The sequence below is a fragment of the Myotis daubentonii genome, chromosome 18 (genome assembly GCF_963259705.1).
Source record: "Myotis daubentonii chromosome 18, mMyoDau2.1, whole genome shotgun sequence".
NCBI lineage: Eukaryota > Metazoa > Chordata > Mammalia > Chiroptera > Vespertilionidae > Myotis > Myotis daubentonii.
Window position 1 is genome coordinate 17,743,650 of NC_081857.1, and position 27,648 is coordinate 17,771,297.

At 38.3% G+C, this 27,648-nt stretch overlaps 2 protein-coding genes across 4 annotated transcripts in view; both read right to left on the reverse strand.

The window, feature by feature from the left end:
• The window catches only part of HMCN1 (hemicentin 1), a 378,235-nt gene that overhangs the window by 99,934 nt on the left and 250,653 nt on the right, over nucleotides 1-27,648 (reverse strand). For all 3 annotated transcript variants that reach the window (XR_009449952.1, XM_059675580.1, XM_059675579.1), the window contains exons 41-52: nucleotides 25,404-25,579; nucleotides 22,971-23,067; nucleotides 21,253-21,375; nucleotides 20,033-20,194; nucleotides 18,366-18,647; nucleotides 17,175-17,342; nucleotides 12,446-12,559; nucleotides 11,789-11,875; nucleotides 8,631-8,822; nucleotides 6,878-7,051; nucleotides 5,492-5,605; nucleotides 4,277-4,422 (exon numbers count right to left, since the gene is read on the reverse strand). Coding sequence is in view for 2 of the 3 variants with exons in the window: in XM_059675580.1 (XP_059531563.1) it covers nucleotides 4,277-4,422; nucleotides 5,492-5,605; nucleotides 6,878-7,051; nucleotides 8,631-8,822; nucleotides 11,789-11,875; nucleotides 12,446-12,559; nucleotides 17,175-17,342; nucleotides 18,366-18,647; nucleotides 20,033-20,194; nucleotides 21,253-21,375; nucleotides 22,971-23,067; nucleotides 25,404-25,579 (1,835 nt within the window). In the remaining variant the exon portion in view is untranslated. The remainder of the gene's footprint in view (nucleotides 1-4,276; nucleotides 4,423-5,491; nucleotides 5,606-6,877; nucleotides 7,052-8,630; nucleotides 8,823-11,788; nucleotides 11,876-12,445; nucleotides 12,560-17,174; nucleotides 17,343-18,365; nucleotides 18,648-20,032; nucleotides 20,195-21,252; nucleotides 21,376-22,970; nucleotides 23,068-25,403; nucleotides 25,580-27,648) is intronic.
• On the reverse strand, nucleotides 823-1,894 carry LOC132221344 (pre-mRNA-splicing factor ISY1 homolog). Its single transcript, XM_059675595.1, has one exon. The coding sequence runs from the start codon at nucleotides 1,796-1,798 to the stop codon at nucleotides 941-943; it is 858 nt and encodes a 285-aa protein (XP_059531578.1). The 5' UTR covers nucleotides 1,799-1,894; the 3' UTR covers nucleotides 823-940.

A 27,648-nucleotide genomic window follows, 5' to 3' on the forward strand; every position in this document is an offset into this window, starting at 1 on the left:
CTCAAGGACATCCCTCCAGCAACTGTGTCTTCTCTTACCTACATCATCAGCAATTTATTCTTTTCCACCAGATTATTTCAATCTACATACAACATACTGTAACTTCCCCCATTAAAAGAAAACTCTCTTTCCCTCACATCCTGCTGCCACCTTCATACCAGAACCATCAACTCTCTTCTGGACCACTACAATAAACTCAAATCTAGACCATTTTTTGGTTCTCTCAATACAGAAGCAATATAATCCCTTTAAAACCTTAAGTCAGAGCATATCACTCTTGTATTTAAAATTTTCTAATGATTTCCCATTGGAATAAAGGACAACTGGTCTACCAGCAGTATAATCTGGCACTATATTAATCTTCTTCTGTGTCCTCATGTGTTGGGGTCCAACCCCAACAGGTGCAGGGGTCCGAAAAGGTGTGGACGGAGTCGGCGAGGAAGGAATGACACGGAGACAGCGTTCAGTTGATCAGCAGCCTAGCCAGGATCTCTAGCCAGGATCTCCAGCCAAGTTCTGTGTTTTATTGTCTTGTTACATCTGTATTTATACCAGTTGGTTTTAATCCTATCAATTTCTATTCCAAGGGTTAGGGCGTTTCTTATCTCCATTCCAGGGAGTGGAGATTATGTAGCTTAAGTGTGATTGTTCATAGTTAAAGTGATTCACTACCCGCCTGGCACTTAGTTAAGGGGTTTTATTCCCTCCCTAACTTCAGGGAAAAACCCCTACCTGGGGAAACAACCTTTCTCGGAGAGGTGACCTTGGTTAAAACACATAGTGCCAAAAAGGGGAGCAAACATATTAAGAACAGTATGCCGAACTAGCCTGCCAGTCTGTAGTCCCAGGACAGCAGAACCCTGTAGGTTAATGCAAGGGCCAGCTGGGGCTGAAGAATTTCCAACAGTTTTCCAGACCCAGGGAGCACCCTCACTCAGCCCTAATATCCCATGAGCCTTTTGGCCTCTTCGCTCTGGGCCTGCAGGGTCTCACTTGCATATTTCTGGAGGAGTTCCATCTTCTTCCTTCGCACAAGTGCCTCCTCGATCTCTTGCTGCGATGGCACAGGGACATGGGCGATGAACTTCTGCTGCTCATCTTCGCCTCCTTTCTCCTGGCTGCCTTCCTCATCAGACTCCTCCTCCGTGACAGCATAGATGTTGATTTCTTCCTCTTCTTCCTCCTCCTCTTCCTTTTCTCCTCTTGCCAGCCGAGCCTCTCTCTCTGCTTTCCACTTTTCCACTAACTGGGCTCTGAATTTCTTTTCATATTCCTGTTCCAAAGGCACAATAACACCATCATCTTCATCTAGGTAACCGTAGTATTCAAAATCAATTGCCTTCATGAGCTCAGCACGTGTCTTTCTTGGAGGAGGAAGAGGTTCTTTTTCAAATAGCTCTCGAACACCAGGCAAATCTTTTGCTGCTCCAAAGTATTTGTAACCTCGATTTCCCGGGACTTCTTTGCCTTCATGATCTAGCATTTTAGGGCCAACTTTTACATAATCAGGACCACCCAGCTCCTTTATCCGGACCTCCCAGTGTCCTTTCTCTCTTAGCAATTTGTTAATTTCATCATTCAGGTCACGAATTCGGAATTCACCTAAACCAGCATTCTGAATTTGAGCCACTTTTTTAGAGATCTCTCCAATGATCTGTCGTCTCCACTTCTCAGCTTTGGGCAACTCAGTACATTCTGAGGCAAGGAAGGGTCTTCGTTCCTTCACTTTTCCCTCTTCCAATTGAGCTTGGCGAAATCTTGCTAAGGCCGTCATGGCCTTTTCTGCATTTCGGGCCATGGTGCAAGTGAAGGGGGCCGCCCTTGGACCGTGTGGCCGGAGAACTTCCCGGCCTCAGGGGAGGCCAACCCCGGCTGTTCGGGTGCCAATTGTTGGGGTCCAGCCCCAGCAGGTCCAGGGGTTCCCAAAAGTGTGGACAGAGTCGGCGAAGAAGGAATGACACGGAGACAGCGTTCAGTTGATCAGCAGCCTAGCCAGGATCTCTAGCCAGGATCTCCAGCCAAGTTCTGTGTTTTATTGTCTTGTTACATCTGTATTTATACCAGTTGATTTTAATCCTATCAATTTCTATTCCAAAGGTTAAGGCGTTTCTTATCTCCATTCCAGGGAGTGGAGATTATGTAGTTTAAGTGTGATTGTTCATAGTTAAAGTGATTCACTACCCACCTGGCACTTAGTTAAGGGGTTTTATTCCCTCCCTAACTTCAGGGAAAAATCCCTACCTGAGGAAACAACCTTTCTCGGAGAGGTGGCCTTGGTTAAAATACATGGCGCCAAGAGGAGGAGCAAACATATTAAGAACAGTATGCCATATACACCAGGTCCCTTGAAACATATGCTGTGCAGATGTTTCTTCCCTGCAGCGACTGTGTCAAGCAGCAAGGATGGACCGGCTTCTGGCACTCATGGGTCACTGCACTCCAGCAAAGATGTCTCAGGGCCTTGGCGCTTGAGATTCTCTCTACTTTAGCATATTTTCCTCTCATATCTGATGTTTGCTTCCTTTACTTTCTTATCAGCAAGGCCTTCCCTGTATAAATAAGAGATCACACTCCCCCCACTCACTTGTCTTCTTCTTGACTGAATTTTCTCCACAACATCTACCCCATCTGGTACATTATGCATTTTACTGTTATGTTTGTTTAGTTTTTGACTCCCTAAACTTCATATGAACAGAGATCTTTCTATTTTTCCTTCATAGCTGTACCCTCCCCACCTAAAACAAAGTCTTGCCAATAATATGATATGATCAAAAAATAATGTAGAATGCTAATGGAGAATATAAAAGTAGGATAATTTAAAATTTCTATGCTAAACAAAAAACTTTAAAGCGTGAATAAATAAAACCTAAACGCTATCTCAAAACTTTTTGGGTCTAACATTGGCAATATTTTTAGTGATGCTCTCAAAAACTCTGTTTTGTTCCAGTGGTGTTGCTTATCTGAAGAATGAAGTAACAGAAGGATATGGGAAATAAACAACAACAACAAAAACCAGAGTGCTTTTTTTGTACACATTCAAGGGGACCAATCCCAAACCCTAAAAAATTTAACAGCTTAAAGTATAACAATTGGATCAATTTCAGAGTCTGGATTTGAAACTGTAATTTAACTACTCAGTATAAAATTCAAAACCACACAAAACTGTCTTATTCCTAGTGCAATTCTAATCATTATCAAATTTTTATGTGTGCGTGTGTGTGCATATGTAGTAGCCACAATGAATGAAAAGCCTTTAGATAAAATTAGAAATAAAATAAGATTTGCAGGTGAAAGGAATTAACAAGTAAACTCCTATAGATTTAATATTGTACCATGAAGTGTGCTTGCACTCAGGAAAGAAACTGTAAACAGAACATGGTGGGAGTTCCTTATTTTTCCTTTTGTAATGGCTTCCAGATGAAACTTGCTTATTTTATGAGATGATTTTTTTTTAGTTGCCAGTATTGCAAAATCCATCTGTGATCTGAAAAAATAAAGCTATATCTTTCTGCATCTTAAATCATGACTCGTACCTGAACTGCCACAACTGGATGTAACTGACCACTTGGTTGATTACGTGTAAAACTGGACAAAGATCAGCTTAGTAAGCGCAATATGCACAGCAACGAAAAATCATCTATTTTGGTTTAAACACCAGCATACATTTCTTTAAAACATGCATGGAAGAAGAATGAGAAATGAGGGTATGTGGTCTGAGAGATCACATAACTGAAAGATGTGCTTTTTTCTTTAAAAGTTTCTCATTGCCCCTAATTAATTATGTTGGGCACTTAATCATCACATCTAGCTTTCCCCTGCATCTTGGAAGGTTAAAAATGTTACCTTCTGTAAGAGTTAAAGATGTTTCCAGAAAGTTCTGATTAAGCTTAGTCCCCATGTTATGCCTGTTATAAGCTGGTTTAGCACTGTTTTTTTGTGTGTGTTTCTTCTCTATGAAGTTTATTTACTATGTAAAACCAAAGAACACTAAAACCGTTCCCCAGTGGGAAGGTGGTTGAATCTTCATGGACAACTGCTAATGTACACAAAGACAATCCTCGTCAATGATGGAATAATACTAATATTGTTGAACACAGTTAAAGTTGTTTTGGGTTTTTTTTTGGCAGATTTATATTCTTAGGAGCATGAGATTGTGCTAGTTTTAAGGCCACATGGATTCTCTGAGTTACTTGTGTCTGTTTTACTAGTATTATTGTTTAATTGAGCACTTTAATCGGTAAGAAACCATCAGCAAATGAAAAATCTTGTGACTGGCCTGTCCATCCTTGTACCAGCTGAGAGAGGCAGAAGGAATTGCATAGGCTTCACATTCCAAGGTCAGGGTGGTGTTTACTTTGATCTTCACTTCTTTAGGGGCAAGACCTGGTCCCAAGAGGTCCCCTTTATTAATTATGGGTGGAACTGCATAAAAACAAATATTAAACCATTAAACATTGGTTCTTTCACATACATGGAATACCATGAAAATCACACGGAGGATCACTTTACAAGAAAAAACAAGGAAATAACTGAAGCATTTTCTACGCTCCCTTTCATCAAGAACCCAAGTTAGGGTTGTACGAAAGGGCCGTGTTCAGATACAGATTATGAAGGAAAATATCATTCTCCCTTTGTCATTATAACACTGACAACGAGGCTAATGTCCTTTCCAGAACAGTTAGCGGCATTGGTTTCGGGTCCCCAGACACAGTGTGAGCATAACCCATAAAATGCATTTTATCGGTCATTAAAGAGACCAACTCAAAGAACCAAAGACAATCAGAAAGATATTCTCCCTTTAAAAAAAAAACAAAAACAAAATCTTGATATGTTGGTATTCTTAATACTCATATTAGCTTTGCTTTTTTCCCCAAATTTATTTTACTTTTTCTTTATTGATTAAGGTATTACATATGTGTCTTTATCCCCCCATTGCCCCCCCTCCCCCTCCCCCAAGTCTTGCCCTCACCCCCCTGGTGTCTATGTCCATTGGTTAGGCTTATATGCATGCATACAAGTCCCTTGGTTGATCTCTCCCCCTTACCCCTGCCCTCTCCTACCTTCCCTCTGAGGTTTGATGGCTAGCTTGGCTTTTTATTTATAGGTCAATGCACAGCGGATCTGTCCAAAGACACTGATGAACTCATCCTGCACTGCTGATGAGAGCATATGTATTCAAACAACTGTTTTATGCACAAAAGTACTATAACTTAGCCCAGAGAGTAATTCAGAAGGAAAAATAGAGAAACATAAGGAAGTGCCACTGACAAATTCTCCAAGATATTTGTAAGCAGACTGATTGGGCTCTTTATGTCATTAAGCAATCGGGGTCATGGGCGCCATGTTTAATTTAACATCCATCTTAATGAAGCAAGCTGCATAGACATCAAACTTTAATAATGAGTATAAATAATTATGGACCCATAAAAACAGAGTTGGAAGAGTGAGACAACCTGGGGAAAATATGAAGCATAGTGCTCTCAGAACTTACTGTAGACCTTCACTTCGTAGTGCTTTATCATTTCCCCCGCCTCATTCGTGGCTACACAGGAGTATCTTCCAGCATTGTCCTCCTGTGCATTTAAGATCTGCAGGGTCCTACCTCCTGAAAAATCATGGGACACCAAAGAATCTTTGAAATTACGGCGGCGGCAGAGCATGCACAAACTACCAAGGTTTTAATTCTTACTATTGGTATATTTTTCTTCTATATGCCAATTCTGTAATAGGTATTGAACACAAGACAAAGTACAAAACAGATGGCCGCTGCATGACCACCTCAGGCTCATTCTGATCCTCCCATGCCTCTGTACTCAGTCTAGCTAAGGTTCCTATTTCACTCTCTTTATAACGAGGTCTCTCCCTCTTAGTCATCTTCTCCTTCTCATCTACCTGGCCTATCAGTAGAGGTTGGTCTTGCTAAAATACAGTTTTTATCATGGTACATTTCTCCTTAAACATCTTCAATGGTTCTCAATTGACTAAAGAGTAAAGTCAAAACTCTTTAATCCAGGCATTCAAAACATGACTCTAACCTTCCTTCCTGACCTTTCCTCCTACCTGCCCCCTCTGTGTAGCAGACCTACACAACACACATATAACACACTGTCTCCACTCGTTTGGGAGGGAGGAGTATAATTATTATTACTTGCACATAAATAGGCTATTTTCACTTTATACCTTTCCCACCTTAGTCATCGCGATGGATCTGAAATCTCTTCTAGTTCATTTCCAAACAAAGAATTTCTATAACTTTCCTTTAAGGTCTGGTTCAAGTTCTGACTGCAGCTAAGCATATCCTAACCACTTCAGCTCACACTGGCCATTCCTTCTTGTGACTCCTGTAAAACTTGTGACTATTCCATTAATCATGCCCCATGACTATTCATAACCCATGAGTATTCATGCATTCATGTTGTTAATTAACTTTCACATGTTTTATCTCTCCTCCACATAAGACTGTAAATTTCTTAAAGCCAGTGAACATACTTTTTAATTCTTTCTATTTTCATACATATTGCCAGGTATTAGTGAGGAATAAATAAACTCAATTGAAATACTTTCAAGGCTCAATTCAACAAGAAATAAATTTCTACCCTTTTTTTTTTTTGGCATTCCACATAACATATTTTAGTAATTAATTACATTGTGGTATTTATTTGCCTTTTTATTTAGGTATTTTATTAGTCTTTCAAAAAGTAATTTCAGATATCTTACATTACAGTACATATACAAATAATTTTATAAATTAAAATATCAATAGAACATAACACAACCAAGAACATAAGTACTTCAATAACAAAACTCCAATGATTCTGCTTTTCTACCATAGTAGATGGCACAAATGCACCTCAGGCATCTGAAAGAAACTAATTACCTGGAAGAATACGAATGTTTCGGTTGGATTCTAAAGGAGTTCCATCCTTAAACCAGGTGATGGTAGCTGGCGGATATGAATAAGCTTCACAGACCAAGGATGTGGGGCTATTAAGGATAACAACGACATCTTCAGGGCTGCCATCACTATCGACACCAGCAATTGTAGGAGATACTAAAAAAGATTTAAAATTTAAAGAACTATATTTAGAAAATCTCTATTTGTGCATTTCTAAATTTCCGTTGTACTTACTTGTGTAATTCCATTCTCTAACAATTTCAGAGAACAACTGATTATTGTTCTTATTCTACACAAAAGCAGTGAGAACCTCAAAAGACTCACAGGGTAATGGAAAGAATGACATTAAAAAGGAATCATGACACAATGTGATAAGGGCAATAATGGGAACTCTGGTGCAGGATATATAGAGGCATAGCATTCAATCCAATGTAGGGCCTGAGGTGTGAGGACTCCCCTCAAGGAAGGCCTCCTAAAGGAGATTTCAAAGTGAGCTTACAGGATAGTGCTAGTTAAAAGGTGAAAGGAGGCAGAGAAATAGGAAGAGGGAACAACACATTGGGAGCAGAGGAGTATAAACAATAAGGGGCAAGCCAGAAATACTTACAGAGGACGGATTCATGGGGGTCAATATTGGAAGCAAGGGCAACAGAGACAGGTCCATTTGTTTCATAAAAGGTAACGAAGGACTTTTAAAGAAGGCATAAAGAGGAGGGAGCACCTAAAAAAATGTATTTAGGAAGTCAACGGGTGGGACCTGATGGTAAAATTTGGGGGTTATGAGAAACCAAAGTCAAAGATAATTTCCAGTGTTCTTGCTTGGAAACCTAGATAAACAGCAGTGAAGCAACATAAATGGGAAATATAGAAAGATTTGCTCATTTAGGAGTGAAAGATGGTTTGTTCAGGTCTGAATATCTTGACTTTTTAGTGCCTAAGAGAATTCTCAAGAGAAATGTCCAACAAGAAATTGTATATAGAAATCCAAACCTTGGGAGAAAGATCTGGATTGCAGGTATGGATTAAAAAGTCACCCATCTATAGGATAATCAAACCTCTTGGAGTTAAGTTTATTATTTGAAGAGAATATCTGGAGTAAAATGAGCAATGAAGTAAGGACAAAACGTTTAAGAGATGGGGACTTAATGTTAGGAGACAGATTAAATAAGAGTCTATAAGAGACAGAGAAAGGGAGCAACCAAAGGTATGCAAGGATAACTAGGGAAAAACACTGTCAAGGAGAAAGTGATAGTGTTCAAACCATTAAGAGTCCGACTGAAAAAATAACTGTTGGATCTACCAACAGGGTAGCCTTTGCCATCTTAGGTAGCAAACGTAGATTTTAGTACAGACAATTGCCAATAATGGCAGAGTCCCACAAAGAATGGATAGGATATCTCAGGTTGAGCCCCTTTTGCTTTTGACCTGCTTCTCTTTGACCCGCATATATTTATGCTTTATTACTGCTTATTTAACATCTATCTTGTTCATAGTTGTGTACCCAGCATAAAACACAGTACCTAGAACATAATACGTATTCCAAATATAATGAATGAATGAATGAATGTATGAACTCATTAATAAAATAAAAAACACACATAGCAAATGTCTGCAAGCACTGGTCTTCCTTAAATAATGAAATCTTATGATAGAAATATTAATAAACATAAAAGAAGAGAATTTAGCCTATGGTCATGTCTGAGTCTTCAAGACTTGAAGCAATGCTTCTACCTACCTAACACGTTAAGACTGAAACTTTTGCTCTTGTCACCAGCTGTGTTAGAAGCCAAACATGTATATCTTCCAGTGTGTGACACCTGGGCATTGGTAATTTGAAGAAAACGGCCACCAGACATACTGTGATGGGTGTCATCTTCTTGGAGGAGCTGCCCGTCTTTGTGCCATGTAATTTCTGGCACTGGATTACCTATAACAAAAAGCCATTTCTGAGAGCTGGCTATGCTCACATGTCTACAAGTAACAACTGAAAGAGGCATTTAACTCATTTGCCTTTCTAAATATCCCATTTCTGAAATAATGCAGTAACCATTCATACCAAAATAAATTTCAAACATAACCTAATATATAATAATAATAAGCATGCTATGATAAAAATGTACAAAACTTAAAAATAATTTTCAAATGAAGATTAGTTTTTATCAGACCTTAGACCAGTGGTCGGCAAACTCATTAGTCAACAGAGCCAAATATCAACAGTACAACGATTGAAATTTCTTTTGAGGGCCACATTTTTTAAACTTAAACTATATAGGTAGGTACATTGTTATTAACTTAATTAGGGTACTCCTAAGCTGGCCTTTGCTAAAAACATCCTCAATCTGAGGGGTCGACCTCAGCGAGCAAACCCCCACTTCTTCTACCATCACTTCTTCAAAACAGACTCGCCCAGGCCGAAAAACGACTTCTGCACATGGGCCACAGAGTTTCGATCGCACTGTACGTGCACGCCACACGTGGTATTTTGTGGAAGAGTCACACTCAAGGGGCCAAAGAGCCGCATGTGGCTTGCAAGCCGCGGTTTGCCGACCACTGCCTTAGACTATTACAATGAAATGATTTCAGAGTAAAATACACTTAAAAAAAGAATGGAGCATGTAGTTCACAATACCTTTGCTTTCATATTAATTGTTAAAATAGTATTTTATAATCTTGATAACTATATAAAAGGAAAAACATTTAATTAAATAATCTAATAAGCAGAGATTTTGAGTTTATACCAGGATTCCAGCATAGATCTATAGATAGGTAGAGATATAAAGTAATCATTCCTTTAATATTTATAGCCTGCAGGTAAATATATTTTATTTTTATTTTAACATGGGACTTATGTTCAATATTAAATTTTAAATTACTCGAAGAGATTTTTTTAAATTTGTAATTTAAAACCATAAAGCAAGTTATGTTAAGAAAGATGGATAGTATGATATTATAGTAAAACTGGAAGGCTCGGCTGTACTGGCTGTGGAGCAACTTCCCCCGGGCAGGGAAGCAACTGCCTGCCCAACTGCTCAAGATAGCATCCAGGCCTGCCCGACTAGGAAGTCTTACCTGGGAATCCAGGCAATGATGGAGCCTATCCTACAGCTGCCTGTGTGCAGGGAACAAAGCCAACAGTCCTGTCCAACTGTTCCTAGCCAACAGCAACACCCACCCAAGCTCAAAGCTCAGGCAATGGCCTCACCCAGAGCCTAATAGAGAGCTCCACCTGGCCAAGGACACAACCAGCTAACCTGTCCAGAGCTCCAAGCTGTGCTAACTGGTGAAGGGCTGTCTCTGCTGAAATAAGCCTACGAAGTCTGGAAGAAGAGAACCTTTACTCAAATGCACAGATACCAACATAAAAAAACACATGGTTAAACATGACACCATCAAAGGAAACGAATAAAGCTCCAATATCTGTCCATAAAGAAATGGAGATCAATGAACTGTCTGAGAAAGAATTCAGAATAGTCCTCTCAAAGAAGTTTAGTGAAGCACAAAAATGACGACTTTACAAGGTTAGGAAAACAATGGATGAACAAAATGAGAAGTTCAACAAAGGAAAAGAAGTCATCAACAAAGCCAAACAAATCCTGGAGTTAAAGAACAAATGGACTAAATAGAAGAATTTAAAAGAGTGCATCAAAATCAGACTTGATCAAGGAGGAGAAAGAATCTGTGAACTGTTCAAGGTCATCAAATCACAAAATAAGAGCATGATAAGAAGGAACAAAGGATCTACAAAACAATAAACAGAATATAGCAATAGTAAGTCCTTGCCTACTACTAATTACTTTAAATGTAAATGGATTAAAACTTCTAATACAAAGACAGAATGGTTGAATGGATAAAAAAAACAAGATGTCGCAATATGCTCACAAGAAACTCACCAAAGCTTTAAAGATACATATGGCTGAGAGCGAACAGATGTACAAAGATATTTAAAGAAAATGGTAATCAAAAAATGCAGAGGTGGCTATACTTATTATCAGACAATACAGACTTTAAAAAGTGGTCAAAAATCAAAGAAGGTTATTATATAATGAAAAAGGGGTAAATTCATCAAGAAGATATAACAGTAAGTATTTATGCACACAATAGCAGAGCACCTAAATATAAAAAGCAAATGCTAACAGATCTAAAAGGAAAAGTATACAGCACTACAATAATAGCTGGGGATTTTAACACCCCACTCTCAACAATGGACAGATCATCCAGTCTGAGGATCAATAGCAAAACAGAGGATTTGAAAAACACCATAGACCTTACAGACATGTCCAGAGTGTTCCATCCAACAACAGCAGAGTAGACATTCTTCTCAAAGGCACATGGAACACTTTCTAGAATAGATAATATCTTAGACCGCAAAACTAGTCTTAGCAAACTTAAGATGACTGAAATCATACCAAGAGTCTTTTCTGACCACAGTGATTGAAACTAGAAGTCAGCAACAGGAGGAAAGCTGGAAAATTCACAAATAAAAAACCTGAAAATTAAATGTCTTAACAAACGGTGAGACTTTTGTTTTGGGGTAATCCCCAGTATCAGTAATGCCACCCTCCCACCAACACTCCTACTTATTTATTTGAAATACAATTTGAGAAAACAGGAAAAGAAAAGGAGGTATAGTCTTCAACCAACAGAAAGGAAAACAAAATAAGAGGCGATGAGGCAGAGAAACCCTACATTCAAATAGTAGATTAAAAAATTTGGTTTGTTGAACTGAAAGAAAAGGCCAGTGTGTCTTTCCTTTTTCTTTCCTTCCCCTCATTTCAAATACATATTATAGCAGCTTGAATTTTTCTCGGCTAAGTAAGATATGTAGTGGAGGCAATGAATAACCAGGGAGGGGTGGGGGGAAAGGAGAAGCTGAGGGCTTAGGCCCTTCCTTACCTGTCACCTCACAAGTCAGAGTAACACTCTGCTTCTCTTTTACCTTCACATCTTCCAATGTATTTTCACCCACAATGTGAGGTGGCACTGAAAAAATACCAAAAACAAAAAGTAACCACAGGGCTGTTACTTTAGAGAGATCTAGGTTCATATTTTTATTTCGCTATAACCTTTAAAGCAAAACCCCAAATTCTCATTAATTGATTACTAGAATAATGTCATAATATTATTTTGATTAACTCCATTTTTATGATATATTATAAAGTAATATGTCATGAATTCAATTACATAATGAATTTTATTATAAAATAAATCATAAAGTCCAGATAAAAATGTCAACAAATCAGCGAGTAAGAACATTTACTAGACCTTTATTTTTCCTACTCTAAGCAGCACTCCTATTAAACACATTATCAGAGAGTCTTAGCATATTATTGAATAACTGTGAACAAACAAGATATAAAGTTTTATCCATTTTAACCCAAATGATTATCTTCAAATCACTGTAACATTGAATTCTTTTCAACAGTGTTTCCAGGAACCAAAGAATACATAAATGTGAGATCAAGCTGTAGATAAATTCTAACTCTGGTTCCAGAAGGCACTTAAGCCAATTTGATTTTTTTTTTCTTTAGATACTGCAGTTTATATAAATACCTAATACTGAAAGTCCAAAGAGTTTTCTTTCTTCACCAGCTGCATTCCTTACGACACAAGCGTACTGGCCAGCGTCTTCTGTTCTGGTCTGCATCAACCGCAGAGTTCTTCCTCCTGGAGAAGCAAACCACCAGGTGACTCCAAAGGAATCTGAGACTTTACCAGCTGTCCGAGTGATGTTCAGTGCAGGGAAAATTTAGTCAAAATGCTTCAAGGGTCTTTCAATGAATTGATGTCAATTTTTTTAAAAAATCACATGTTTTAAGCCTATATGAAACAGAATACTAGATAATTCAGAAGAATTTCCTGGATCGATGGATAAAAAAATAAATACATGCTAAGTGACAGCAAGCAAGAAATGGAGTTTGACAAAGGTAAAGTGAAACTTCAAAGGTAAGTATATTTTCACTCACAGAGGAGGTGAGGAGCTTCACTGTAAGTGGAGTAGGAATGAGGATAGAGAGGTAGAAAGCAGATATGGGGGGTGGTACCATAAGCAGAGCAGGTGGAGATAATGGTGAGATGAATCTAGATGGAGTATGGTCAGATTCTGTGAGCCCTTGAAGGCTGTGTTAAGGAATTGAGACTTTGTGTTCATTAAAGGCTATGGAAGTATGTAAACAAATACAGGTCATGATCTGATTTGTGCTTTAGAAAGATAACTGTTAAAGGATGTTTAGAAAAAGAATTCCCAGTTGACCACTGAATATATAAAATGGGAATGTTAGAGGACTATCCCAGCAGCCCAGATATGGGTGACAATAATATATAAGGGATGGCTGAAACCATGAAGTCTGGCCACTAGTTTTCAATTGAGTTTCATGGAATCCTAGAATTATTTATATCAAAATTTACGGGGGAGGGTCACCTCATTCACTAGTGCAACCCTGTTTTTGGTTTTACATTTTGAACTTCCCTGTATTGTTTTCTTTGAAGAAAGATTCTTCATCCAAGAAATGTATATAGACTGAGAATGAAACTCTGATATGTTGAAGATTGTAATTTGGAGTGAAATCCATCTGAGGACAAAAGAAGAGGGAAGGGCCCAGCAGTGAGACTGAAGCAAAGCCTGCAAGGGAACTAAGAGATGCACAGAGGGACCAGAGTTCTCGAAACCACTGGTGGAACAGAGTGTAAGTGAAAAATGTACAACACTTCATACATTTTGTAATAATTTTCTGGCCCCTATACCTTTGCTTAGTATAGCGGTTCTCAACCTGTGGGTCACGACCCCTTTGGGGGTCAAACGACCCTTTCACAGGGGTCGCCTAAGACCATCAGAAAACACATATATAATTACATATTGTTTTTGTGATTAATCACTATGCTTTAATTATGTTCAATTTGTAACAATGAAAATATATCCTGCATGTCAGATATTTACATTACGATTCATAACAGTAGCAACATTACAGTTATGAAGTAGCAACGAAAATAATTTTATGGTTGGGGGTCACCACAACATGAGGAACTGTATTAAAGGGTCGCAACATTAGGAAGGTTGAGAACCACTGGCTTAATACCTTGAATTCAAACTAAAAATTCAAAATGATTAAACATGAAATTTTCATGTAAATATTCACCGAACCTAAATTTGTCAGGAGTTTCTATCTAGTTTTTGTTTTTTAAAATATATTTTTGATTTCAGAGAGGAGGGGAGAGGGAGAGGCAGATAGAAACATCAATGATGAGAGAGAGTCATTGACTGGCTACCTCCCGCATGGTCCCCCACTGGGGAACGACCTGTGACCTCCTGGTTCATAGGTCAATACTCAACCATCGAGCCACACTTGGCCGACAACTTTCTGTTTTTTAAACACAACAGGACATCATTGAGTTTTCCTAAAAGCAACCTTCCAATCCTCAAACCACTAAAAGGTGAAGTTAGTATCTTATTTAGACAAACAAAGCTGATTACCTGAATTGAGTCTTTTTTCCTAACTGAATTTACATAAGCAAAGACTTGTGTTCATTAGGAAAAGATTCAAGCACGGACTGCTACTTCAGATTACAGAAACCATCATATAATTCCAGTTGAGAGCTATTAAAACAGTCCAACTTTTATGAGTCATTGCTGGCTCAGCAAACCTCAACCTCATGGGTCTCATGATCTTTCTTTTTTCCTGGTCTTCTCACTTACTCCAGTGGGGGGGAAAGGGTCTGACAGTTAGTTATACTTATACAGAGACGTTTCTTGTACCTATTAAATTTTTATAGCAGTTATCTCTTCTTGGCACACAGCTTCATAGCAGTGAGAGAGACTTCGCCAAAGCACGGCTTCTAGAAAAGCTGTACTTAACGTCTCAGGAGGACTAATCTTAATAAAACAGAAGTGTGCAGCAGATGAAGGACCAAGCAAGTCACATGCCATTCATTTGATTCTCATTCATCTATTGCACAACACACATCAGACCATAAAACTTCAATGACTCCTTTGGCAGCGCCACAAGGTGAAATTCTTTTACTGTGTTCACTCAGGGATTTCCAACTGCTGGTCAAGCAGAACAAAATGAAAGAAAACCCAACCACCACTTGGGCACATCTGTAATAAGCCAGAGTACAGCTCTCTAACCTGCCCTGTCATTTGTAGGAGCTCTGATGTAGTTATTATATTTAGTAAGAGTTCCTACTTTTTTTAGCCAATGGGAATTAAGGGGGGAAATAAAGTAAAAAATCTGAGAATAATTTCAAGATAAGAAGATAGTGTGTTCAGGTTTTGGGTAACCAAAATGTAATAATATCTTGGCCATTACTATCATTTCCCAAGACCAACAGGGCCTGGGAGTCCATGAAAATAAAAGTATTAAAATGAGGACACAGGACTGTCTCCCAGGACAGGAAGACCACAAACCTTTTACCAGGCTGTCTGGGGTTATAACAACAAATACACATTGGATGCTTACCATATAAGCAGGCACTGTGCTAACTGATTTACATATATTGACTCATTTAATCCTTCCAAAAACCCTAAGAGGCAGATTCTATTAATACTTTCACTTTGTGAGTAAAGAAACTAAAGGTAGCAACATCAAGTAACTTGCCTGTAGTCATAAAGTTAGTGAGTATTATGGGCAATAAATAGGTTAATAGCAGTTTTCACTCCTCATCAAGCTCCTGTCCTGTTATAGAGTCGGGTCTTGGAGAAGCATAGGGACCTATGGTATTCAGACATCATTCAAACACTAGAAAGGACTCTTTTCTGAAAAGGCTTCAAAGTGGGGAATTTAATTTTTGAACCAATTTAGGGGCAAGGAATTCACTACCTATTAAATTAGCTCATCTTGACTTTAAACAATATATATTTTTAAAGTTCTTTCTATTCAGACCCAAATTTGACCTTAGAGTCTTCCATACACTGGCATTACTTTCTACCTCTGGAACTAGACAAAACCAACTATTTAAAATTAATTTTCACTATGTAACCATATGCACAGGGTTTATTTTTCCAGGTTCGATACAATCAGATTTACATTATGATGTAATCATTAACTATCATGGTTACTTTTCTTAAAAAATAATAGTCAATAGATCCTTCTAGTTTCCCTAATAAGTGAGTTAAATCCAGAGAACAACTGGTCCCTTACTTTTCTTATCAGTGACAATATATTTTGTTAATGTGGCAGAATATTGCATTTACTTTCCTGATAACCACATTATACTGTCATTGCACAATGAATGAATAACACCATTCAGAAAGCTTTTCATATGAAGAATCACCTTAATTTTCATCCTTGGTTTTTGAACTTCAGTGCAGGAGTTTATTTAACTTTTATTTTGTTAGGTTCAACTCAAAAGTTCATGAGGTATATTTGAATTTGGGTTGTCTTCATTCAACACATTAGGTATTCTTCTAAGTACCCAAGCTTTTTATTAACCGCAGACTTGGCAAGAGAATCTTCTTAGTGTGTCCAAGTCACTACTGAAAGGGGTCAAGTGCAGATTCCTGTGGCATGCCCCAAGACACCTCTCTCCACGCTGAACTGACCCATAAAGGAGAAGCTAATAGATTTTCTAATCTAATTAGATGAGGACTAAGCTGAACATCTCTTTTACAATAATCAAGTCTTAGCTCACAGTAAACTATTCTATCTCATAAATATAAAACTCAGAGTAGAGTCATGAATAAGGTGAAATACTTGCTTATGGAAGTATATTACATAATAGGAATCTCTCTTGACTCTGGTTTTAATTTTAGTATTTCCTTTCATTTTTCACTTTTCAAACTGGTTGGTTATAGTGTGACTGTTCTGATTATCACCATAATTTTTAAAAAATATATACATTTTTATTGATTTCAGAGAAGAAGGGAGAGGGAGAAATAGAAACATCAATGATGAGAGAGAATCATCGACCGTCTGCCTCCTGTATGCCCCACGCTGGGGATTGCGCCCGCAACCCAGACATATGCCCAGACCAGGAATCAAACCGTGACCTCCTGGTTCATAGGTCAATGCTCAACCACTGACTCACACTGGCCAGGCTGACATCACCATAATTTAAGTCATAAGTGACTGCCAGGATTTCTTTTGTAAAAGGATCTAGAGGTAATTTAGAGATTCTCCCTTTTTCATATAACTTTTTAAATATTTTTTTCTTAATATGATCAATGGGTATTATAGTTAGCAGCTATATCAAAAAGAAATATAAGACAGGAAGAAATGAGAAATGAAGGAGAAATTGTGGCCACATGATAAGAACCAGGTTATGAGACTATGAGAAGTCCTACTACCTGAGAGAATTCTCACAGAACTGCTAAGGCTGATGGGCCACCCGTCTTTAAGCCAGGTAATGGAAGGCAAAGGAATGCCTGAAGCTTCACAAGTCAGGGACACGGAGTTCTTTTCCACCACACTGATATTTTCAGGTGTCCCGTGGTTCCCTATGATGCTCGGAGGGGCTGTAAGACAAAAAAAAAAAACAAACAGGAAATGGAAAGGATGGTAGCTAATCTATATCAAACACCAAATCCTACACAGTTCATTGTTAATACGACTTCCATGTTTTGGTCAACAGTAAGCAAAATGAGTCACCACATCAATGACATTAATAGTCGTAGTAGTAGTAGTGTAGTGTGATATCTCTGAAGTACATGTTACTTCTTCCCCACTAACTGCAATAAATGACTTTGACATTGTTATTCTAATGAAGGTGAGTGGTTTTCTATGAGTCACTCATCTTTGCTGATAAATCTCTAATATGGATTCCTGGCCTTTTTATAGGCGGGATTTTCTAACAAATTATCCTAATTCTAAATATAAAACATGAGGTAACAAAAAGATACTTAAGATGGATTCCTTTTCTCTTCTGTGTTCTGATTTCAGGAGCTTTGGCTCACACATTAGCTGCAAACTACAGGATATTAATACTGTACTTTGTGAGAGCCCTATCTGGATTCAAGTTATCAGAATGTGTCTATTAAATTTACCATTGCTTCTATGGACCTAAAATGTGCAATCAAATTATATAGGTATCCCTGAGAACGGATATATTTGGTCTATTCCTAATGACATTTATGACTCATTAATTAGAATATTAAAGCTGACTCATGGCCAACTGATGCTGAGTCAGTAAGCACTAAGGAGCCTAGGTTTATACTAGCCAAGATAGCTAATTTGGAAAACAAAGAATCAAAGAATATTAATTGAGATGTCACTGAACAAAAATACTTGCAGATGACCATTATCTATCTCACTACATGCTTTCCTAAAAGTCTATCTAATATATGCTTATTTCAGCAAGGTAAGAAATGGGAGGTCAGGCACAGAAGGATAAGCGATGAGACTGATCTAGAGAAGTGGTGCATATAGAGAAAATAACAGCCTATACATAAAACTCAACACTCAAAGTCCGCATCTCCCATCCGGGATCCTATAGAGTATATCAGCCAACGAATAGACTTACTGAGCTTCTTTGTACTTACTATGTACACTTAAGTCATATTTTCTGTCAGTCATTCCTGCTACATTTATGGCAACACATACATAACGGCCTGTGTCAGAGACATGAATATTCTTCAGCTGAAGGATGCGACCTTCATCCAATATTTCCATCCCCCTTCCCTTGGTCAAGGTGCGGCCATCTTTCATCCAGGTCACTGTTGGCTGAGGAATACCCTGCACCTCACACTCCAAGGACACGCTCTTCCCTCGAGTCACAGTAATTTCAGTAGGGTGGCTGCCACTGTTGGATATGGTTGGTCGAACTGGACACAAAATAAAAGAGAGAGAGAGTGAGAAAATAAAATAGGAAACATTTTTTCTTTAAGTTTTATTATTGAAATTTTTATCAAAGTTAAATTCATTTTAAAAATGAGATTTTATTTTTTAGAGCAGTTTTAGGCTGATAGCAAAACTGTGCAGAAAATACAGAGTTCCCATAAACTCTGTCCCCACACAAGCATAGCTTCCCGAAATATCAATATCGTGGAACATTTGTTTAAATTGATGAATATACGTTAATACACCATGATTTCTCAAGGTCTACAGTTTATACTATAATTCACTCTTGGTGTTGTACATTCTATGGATTTTGACAAATGTATAATGACATATATTCACCATTGTAACATTATTCAGGATATTTCACTGCCCTAAAAATCTTCTGAGCTCTTCTTATTCATCCCTTCTCCCCCCCAAAGCCATGGCAACCTCTAATATTTATTGTTTTATTTTATTTTTCAATTACAGTTACCATTCAATACTATTTTCTATTAGTTTCCAGAGTATAGACAATCATATACTTTGCAAAGTGTTCCCCCTAATATTTCAAGTACCCACCTGGCTCCATACCTAGTCATTACAATATTATTGTCTATATTCCCTATGCTATACTTTTTACATCCCTGGGACTATATTCTGACCACCAATTTGTAGTTCTTAATCCTTTCACCTTATTCACCCATCCCCGCAAACCCTCTCCCCTCCATTACCTGTCTGTTCTCTGCAGCTATAAATCTGTTTCTATTTTGTTTGTTTATTTTGCTCTTTAGAGTCCACATATAAGTGAAATCATATCTATTTGTCTTTCTTTATCTATTTCACTTAGCATAATATCCTCTAGATCCATCCATGGTGTTGCAAAAGGTAAGATTTTATTCTTTTTTAGGGCCAACTAATATTCCATTGTATACATGTGCCACATCTTCTTTGTCCACTAGTCTATTGATGGGTACCTGGGTTGCTTCCATATCTTGGCTATTGCAGATAACATTGCAATGGACATAGGGGTGCATATATTCTTTTAAGTTAGTGTTTGGGTTTATTTGGATATATGCTGAGTTGAATTGTTGAGTCCTGAGGCAGTTCCATTTTTAATTTTTCAAGGAACCTCCATACTGTTTTCCACAGTGGCTGCATCAATCTACATTCCCACCAAGAGTAAATGAGGGTTCTCTTTTCTCCATATCTTCACCAACTCTTATTGTTTGTTGATTTTAAATTCATTTTGATGTCAGAAGATTAACTGCTAAAGAAAGATCGAAGACTAACAGAGGTGGCATGTTATACTGAGAGCTGGAATTCTCCATTGTTTTTAAATGAGGTGTGTTTGTGTGTGTGTTTGTGCGTGTGTGTCTAATCAATCACTTACTATAAACTTGCAGATTATAGTCTTTCTGTGCAGTTCCAGCAATATTTGATGCCACACAGGTATAGAGCCCTGCATCAGATTTTTCAGCCATTGAAATCTGTAACTGTCTGCCTCCAGATAAAGTTCTGACCCGTTCTGTGGAGTCAGCCAGCACCAGGGAGCCTACAAAGGAAACCAGATGACAGAACATGAAGCAACAATACAAAGTTTTGTGCTTACATTTTCAGTTAAGTATATGTACTTAATTTTTTTTTACTTCTAGTTCAAGTACCTCAAAGGCAGATGACACTGTAAAGTAATCCTACACATAAAAGAAGGAGGAGGATAAGGAAACGAATTAGGAGGGGGATGAACAGAAGGGGGGGGGAAGGGAAAAGGAGAAGGAGGAGGAAATGTTTACCAAGAAAATCTGCAAAATTTTGGTAAAATTTCAACCACTATTGCATTTCAAAGAAAACATACTTAGAAAAACAAACAAAATAAAATCTTAAAGCAGGAAAACAAAAATGATTTTTTAAATCAGCTAAACATTTAGATGATCTGCCAAATACTTTTACAGACCCAAATAAATATTTGTCAATGAAATAAATTGAAAATCTGTCCAACTGCAGAATTTAATCTTAACACACATTACAACTGTCACAAAGACAGCAAAAATGTTTGCTTTAGATAATAATTTTAATCCTATTTTAAAGAAAAATAGTTCTTTGAATGGTGGTTTCTTGATCACTGCAGATACTCTGTAGTGCATTTCATTAAAGAACAATGCAAATTTTTTCCTGGGGGGGAATTTAGTCTCAAAATTGAAGATTTTTAGCTGGATAGTGTAAAAGCGCCACATTGCACATTGAGTTTTTTAAAAATATATTTTTATTGATTTCAGAGAGAAAGGGAGAGGGAGAGAGAGATAGAAACATCATTGATGAGAGAGAATCAGTGATTGGCCGCTTCCTGCATGCCCCATACTGGGGATCGAGCCCACAAGGGGGCATGTGCTCTTGACTGGAATCAAACCCGAGACCCTTCAGTCCGCAGGCTGACGCTCCGTTCACTGAGCCAAACCAGCTAGACTGCACACTGAATATCTAATTATGCTGCCTAGTATTTTAGTATGCAAACCCTCAGAAAGTTTGTTAATAAATTAACATATTTTTCAGATAAAATGTAAATTCATCTAATATTATATTTAATTTTATAAATGTCACAGGATGAAAACTGACCTTTCTTCTGCCAAATGAGATGTGGGGGTGGAATACCACTTGACTCACATAACAGACTGATGAGATTCCCTTCAATGACTGTAAGTTGAGCAAGTTCATTAGAGCCATAAATATTTGGTGGTACTGAAAGGTTAAAAAAAAGAGAAAGAAATACAAAATACTATTTTCACACTCATTTAATTTAAAATTTCCCCAATACTTTACATGTTTTTTTTTTAAAAAAGGCTAGCATTCAAATGACACAGAAAATGATTAGCACTTGAGGTTGACATATCAACACCACATTAAACGTCCACTTGAAAGACATCCACTACATACGTAGAGCAGACTTCCCATTTTCACCGGCAGAAACTTAATTATCAAAATATTGAGAGAAGCATACAAAGAAGTGAATTTGTTATAGATATTTAGATATCTTGCATCAAAATGCTAAGTCACTTACCAAGTATAAACTTTCACCTAGCCAGCTTTAATATCGCAGAGGCTGAACAGAATTGGAAAGCAAGAGGCGTATAATACACAGTCAAGGATGGAGACAAGGAATTGGATCTAAGAAACGGGCCTGTTATCTGTACTCAACTGCACAGCCTGCCTCCCACATGGGCCTCAGCTTCTCCTTGGAACCTTCAAAGTGAATCCTGACTACCCACGCCTGTCTCCGAGGCTGAGCCGGACTCTCTCCTGAGCCACCTCTCTGGTTGCAGTATCATCAGGCGGCAGATGCTTGTTCTCCAAGCTCCTGGAAGTGGAGGAGTGGGAGAATCCTCCTCACCTCCTGAAGCAGCTTCCAGTCATTGTTCAACGCCCCCACCTCCGCGTGAAAGCTCTGTTCTCTTGAGGCTCCTGCCACCAGTTTACTTGTCTGTTTTTATCCCTCCTCTTCACATGACACCCTGCCATTCTTCTGTATGAACTTAACTCCCTGGCCTGCTCATTGGTCTGCGCATTCCTTTCTCCATCCAAGGCCTTGTCACCATCTAGAACATTCTCCTATACATTTATAAATTTAGGCTACTCTCTGACAACTACTCCATCCTTAGAGCTCTTTCACTTAATTTCCCCCAATTAATTAATCGACAGATACAATAAAAATGAAGAGAGCTTAATATGTAATAAATAATTTAAAGAAATATTTAACATAAATTAATACACTGGGAGTAGGAGCAGTTTTTAAAGATTAGCAGACAATCACCACCAATGTAAATGTTGTGATTACTTTTAAGAATTACCTTAATTAGTAGCATAATAAAATTTTAAGCAAGGAAAGCTAGTCACACTGGTTAGCACAGTAATTCCATTTCCCACCCAGAAGTACGTGTGCTCTCTGTCTCTCACAGTCACATAATTCACAAACATAATCTGGCCTTTTGACTTATTTTCAATTGACCAACCCACTCTTCATTTCATAGAGAACACTCAATCATTAGAAGATCCTGGCTGTAGAAGCTAAAACGTATATGACTCAGACAGAAAAGGAGAACCATTGAGCATCAAAGTAACAGTGATTAATAGATTCAGGTTCAAGGAGTCTATCTAGAGTTGCTCTTGAGTTAATTATATGAGCTGATACTCAGGGCAAGTTAGCATCATCTAAACATATTGATTCCTGTCCGTTTATGTATTATGTTATGTGAATATCATTTTAAGAGTTGACACACAGTATAAAAGGTTAAACCACACACTACATCTTTTTCTTTTCAGCAACTGATCACACTTACCCCAAATGTTGACATTATAATTTTTCTCAGTTTTCCCAGCAACATTTGTTGCCTCACAAGTGTAACGTCCAGTGTCTTGAACCTGAGCATCCTCAATCTGAAAACAAAATCAGGTTATAAGACCAGCTTCTATTTTATAGGTAATGGGGCTTTTCTGTTGTTATTTGTGAATTCTTATTTTTTATTTGTATTATGGTCATACAACCATTACCCACACCCAACCAACACTTATCAAGATTCAACAATTTGTATTATGGTCATACAACCATTATCCACATCCAACACTTACCAAGATTCAATAATTTTTGTCTATGTCAAACCTTATTTTAATTTCACTAATATTAGTCACTGAAGGTCTAGAAAGGTCCTTTAACTATAATTCAAATAAAATATCAAAAAAATCACAATTTCTGAATTCGTTATTTAAAGCTTTAAAGTGTATAATCTTTCTACATCCAGGACCTTGTTCAGTAAAATAATACCCTTTGTATGGATTTATTATGTCTCTTCTCCCATAAGGGCTTGTAAACTTCTTCAAGCCAAATGTTATATTCAGTTAGTCTCATCTCCTAGTACTCAGGTTGGTGCCTGGTAGGTAATTGAATATCAGTAAACATTTTCCATGTATTTATCTGCAGCATGCATTGATAATCATTCATCATCCATTCAGTGAACATTCAGCAGCTACTCAGAACCTTGTACCAGGTACTGCAGGTAGAAAATACAAACAAGTATAGTGTAACATATGGTTTCTGACTTGAGTTTGCAATCTGGTTGAGAATATAAAGTATTCAAACATAAAAATGAACTTAATAATGAAGTATAACTAATAACAGAAGGCAATACAAGCGATTGTAACAAACGGCATGACATTGATTGCCAAGTAACTTCACAGTCAACTGCTAAATCATTCCAAAGAGTTGGATCATTAGAGTTAAAGTTGTCTTTGAAAGCATTTAGTACAGTGGGGGGTCCATTACAAGCTTTCATTTCCAAGAGGTCTTCTCTCTATGCCCCTCAGTGGGACCTGCCCCTACTAGGGTGCCTACCTAACCTCCAAAGTGGGGATTCAATGAATGTCAGGGTTGCTTCGCCATCCAGCATCTCTCTCTCCCGGCTTCCCAACCCCTTGGGATCTGTGCTCTGAAGAAATAAAACTGCTATGCTCAGTGAAAACTGCTGACAGTTCTAACCACACATCACTCTCCCCTACCAGTGCTGGGGCCTGTATCCATATAAGTGTTTCCTATCATTCAGTGAGAGTTAAGGTTTGCGCATTCTACCAGCTGCCTTCTAGAACCCTGGGCTCTGCCTCTGAACAGGGAGTGTTTTTACTGTATAGCTCATTGACTCATCCTACTTCCCAAACTCAGTGATTCTGGCCTTTCCTTCCTCAATAGTTCCATTATTTCAGGATCATAATTTGCAAGGTCTCTACCTCTTGCCTCCAACATACACCTTCACACTCCCTCCCACTTCGTCCCACGTTTCTGCTCTCCTGTGTAAGCTTCTCTGCTTCCTCTGTGCTGACATTTCTATCATCCATTTCTCAAGACTCTCTTTACTTGCCAGTAATAACCTTCCTCGACCAAGAGGCTGGAAGGTCAAGTGGGTCGCAGCATGGATGTCAAAGCTATGCTCCTGTGTTCACAACTCATTTCGGCCATTTAGTAACCGTGGGCAGATTACTTGGCCGTTCTTTCAATGTCTCAATAGGATTATTTTGTGAAGATTTTTTAAACTTTCCTGAATCCTAATTCCTCAGGCTGGCTTTAAATCTTAGCTCTTATTTTACTCAAGTCAACCATGTCAGAATTATTTCTGAATATCCGCTCTGTTAAATTCTCTGTTTTAGCCACAGTAGCTCACTTGCTTCCTTAATCAGGGGTTTCGCCCCATAAAAATGCAAATAGCCTTCCAAGAAGATTCTAGGCAACCACAGCCTTACCTTGTGCTACCCTCCCAAAATGTATCCACTTGGTCATTAACTTAGACTTACAGCACTCACTGCATTTTTGACTGAACGGTCAGAAAATTTTTCCTAAATTTATGTGAAATTAGAAGACACTGGGGCCAGGAAATGCATCTTACACTTTTTGGTGTCCCTACTTAGAGCTCCTACAATGGGTATATGCTGATTGGTTGAATGACTGCAGATGAGGCACGCCTAGCAATATTCTTCTCATAACAGTTTCCCAGAAACATTTTTGGATGGCTTCTGGCTACAAATATGGATAGGAAAATTAAATATTTAAAACTTAAGCCCCAAATGTTAAAAAAATATTACAAACCCTCTTGATGAAAGGGTACCTAGAATTTTATAATATGAAATTGATAGAACAGTTGTAAAGACAGGCAAATTTAATAGGGGTCATACCGAAGCCATGAGCTTACGCGCAATTTAAGAAGAAATAAATGAATCGACAGCCTTACCTTTAACACACTTCCATTTTCAGAGATTCTGAGGCCTGGCTTCTTCAGCAAAGGGCGGCCGTCTTTTAACCAAGTCAGAGTGGGCGCAGGGATAGCATCGCTTTGGCATAGCAGCTCCACGGCCTGGCCGATGAGGACAGAGACGTTCTGTTCTTCTCCCATGATATTTGGCGGAACTAAGTGAAAGATGGGGTTTCCCTCAGGATCAAGCAGGCCAGCCCACTGCCTGTCATAATTAATCATCGGGATATATATACTGGATAACTCCACTGTTTCTTTTAAGATGTAGGATCACGATCATTCTAACATACCCTCCTTGCATCATTTAGTTTAGAATCAGAAGTGTTAAAAAAAAATCACCGATGAACGTGCTGCTGTTGAACAGAAATAGCTTTCACCATCTTTTCTCTTTAAAAAAAAGTTTTAGAACAGGAAGCTTTCACCAAGTGGCCATTTAAGAAACTTCTTGAACTCCATATTACTATTTAAGATTTTCAAAGGAATAAATCATTCATGAAATATTTTGGAAATAACGGATTACAGCAAATGCACTTTTGATATTTATTTATGTTTTATTGCAAAAGAAAATAAATTTAATTGTAACAGAGGCAAAATAAAAACACAGAGGTATAAAGGTGAAAGGGATACTCCAGTCCGACCGAGTCACCCTGTGCAAAACCAAGTGGGTGACAGACAACAGCTTATCTGAAATAACCTCCCTAACTGGTGGCAGAGCCAGGAGTCTTCAGGCTTGCAGTTCAGAGCACTCTGTGGTTTTCCATGGTACCTTATCAACTTTTTATGGAATAAAAACCATGTGGGATAAATGGCACAATAAAGAACAAACTAAATCAGTGACCAGCTGCACAGCACACTCACGATTACATAAAAAGAGGAAATGATGTGAAATGTTAATGAGATTAAGATTTGAATTCCCTGGCTCGAAGGCTTGTCAGATGCTCAAATGTGTTGTTGGAGAAGTTTAAGGAATCTCCTTCCTTTGGATGTATTAAAAAATAAAGTAAACAGTCATTTGTCTTCGATGGTTGAGGTACAGCCCTGCCAAGAACGGGAGGGTGGGCTCCATAACCTCTCCAAGGACTCCTTCAGGCCTGTATTTATAATAACTCAAATACACAAACGAATGATGAAATCAAGCCTGCTGCTATAAAAAGGACACTTCAAAATTCACAGAGGAGAATTTCCTCGGCCGTTTCTCATGAAATCCCATAGCTATTTAGGATGAGGGGAAATTTGTCAGATTTCTCGTTTTTGGTTTGTTTTGTCTTACAGGAAAGGATACATTTCACTGAAATGACTCTTAAAAAAAACTTTCCAAATGCTTCGGCAGACATAAAATCTTTGTGCCGAAGAATGTCATAGTCCACTAGCCACTGTTTCGGGCTTCACACTGCAGCATGCGGCAAAATGACAATGTAATCAACTTTCACTGTGACCGTGTGTTCTTAGAGCCAGGAGGTTTCTCTGCTACCCTGCCTACCGCAGAGGGAAAGGCATGTGAAATGGACTCAGAGCACTTTCTTGTGCTGTTTCTGGATGCAGGGCAGGTGCCAGAGCCAGAGGAAGTGATGCTGAAGGAAGACGTGCCATGTGCAATGACTGGAATGGACCAGTGGAGCATTTGTGTAGAGGTGATGCCCCTTCTGCTGAATTTAATGGCACACACAGACATCTGGCTCTCGATGAGCTTAAAGTCATCCATGGGGAACACATAACAGGGGGATTGTTTTCAGCACGGAACACAGATAAAAGATGCACAGCTGGTCCGGTTTCAGATGAAAACTACTATAATGTTGGCAAAATCAGCACAATTAGTGCCATTTCCTAAAGTATCATGAAAACAGATATGCTCGCGATTCTCAGCACAGAAAGCCCTAAATGGAATAGTTGATTTCAAAGCTTGGAAATAATTTTGAGTTGTTTGATCTCAGTGGATAAAAAGTGCCGTAACTGTATGAAATTATATTTGTCTTAGATTATTTGTAGAATTTACAAAAGAGCATGAATTCTTTTTTTAAAAAATCCTCACCCAAGGATATTTTTTCCACTGACTTTTTTTTAAGAGAGTGGAGGGGAGGGAGGAGGAGGAGAAAGAGAGGAAGGAAGAGAGAGAGAGAGACAGAAAAGGAGAGAGAGAGAGAGAGAGAGAGAGAGAGAGAGAGAGAGAGAGAGAGACAGAGAGAGAGAAACATCAATGTGAGAGAGACACAACAATTGGTCGCCT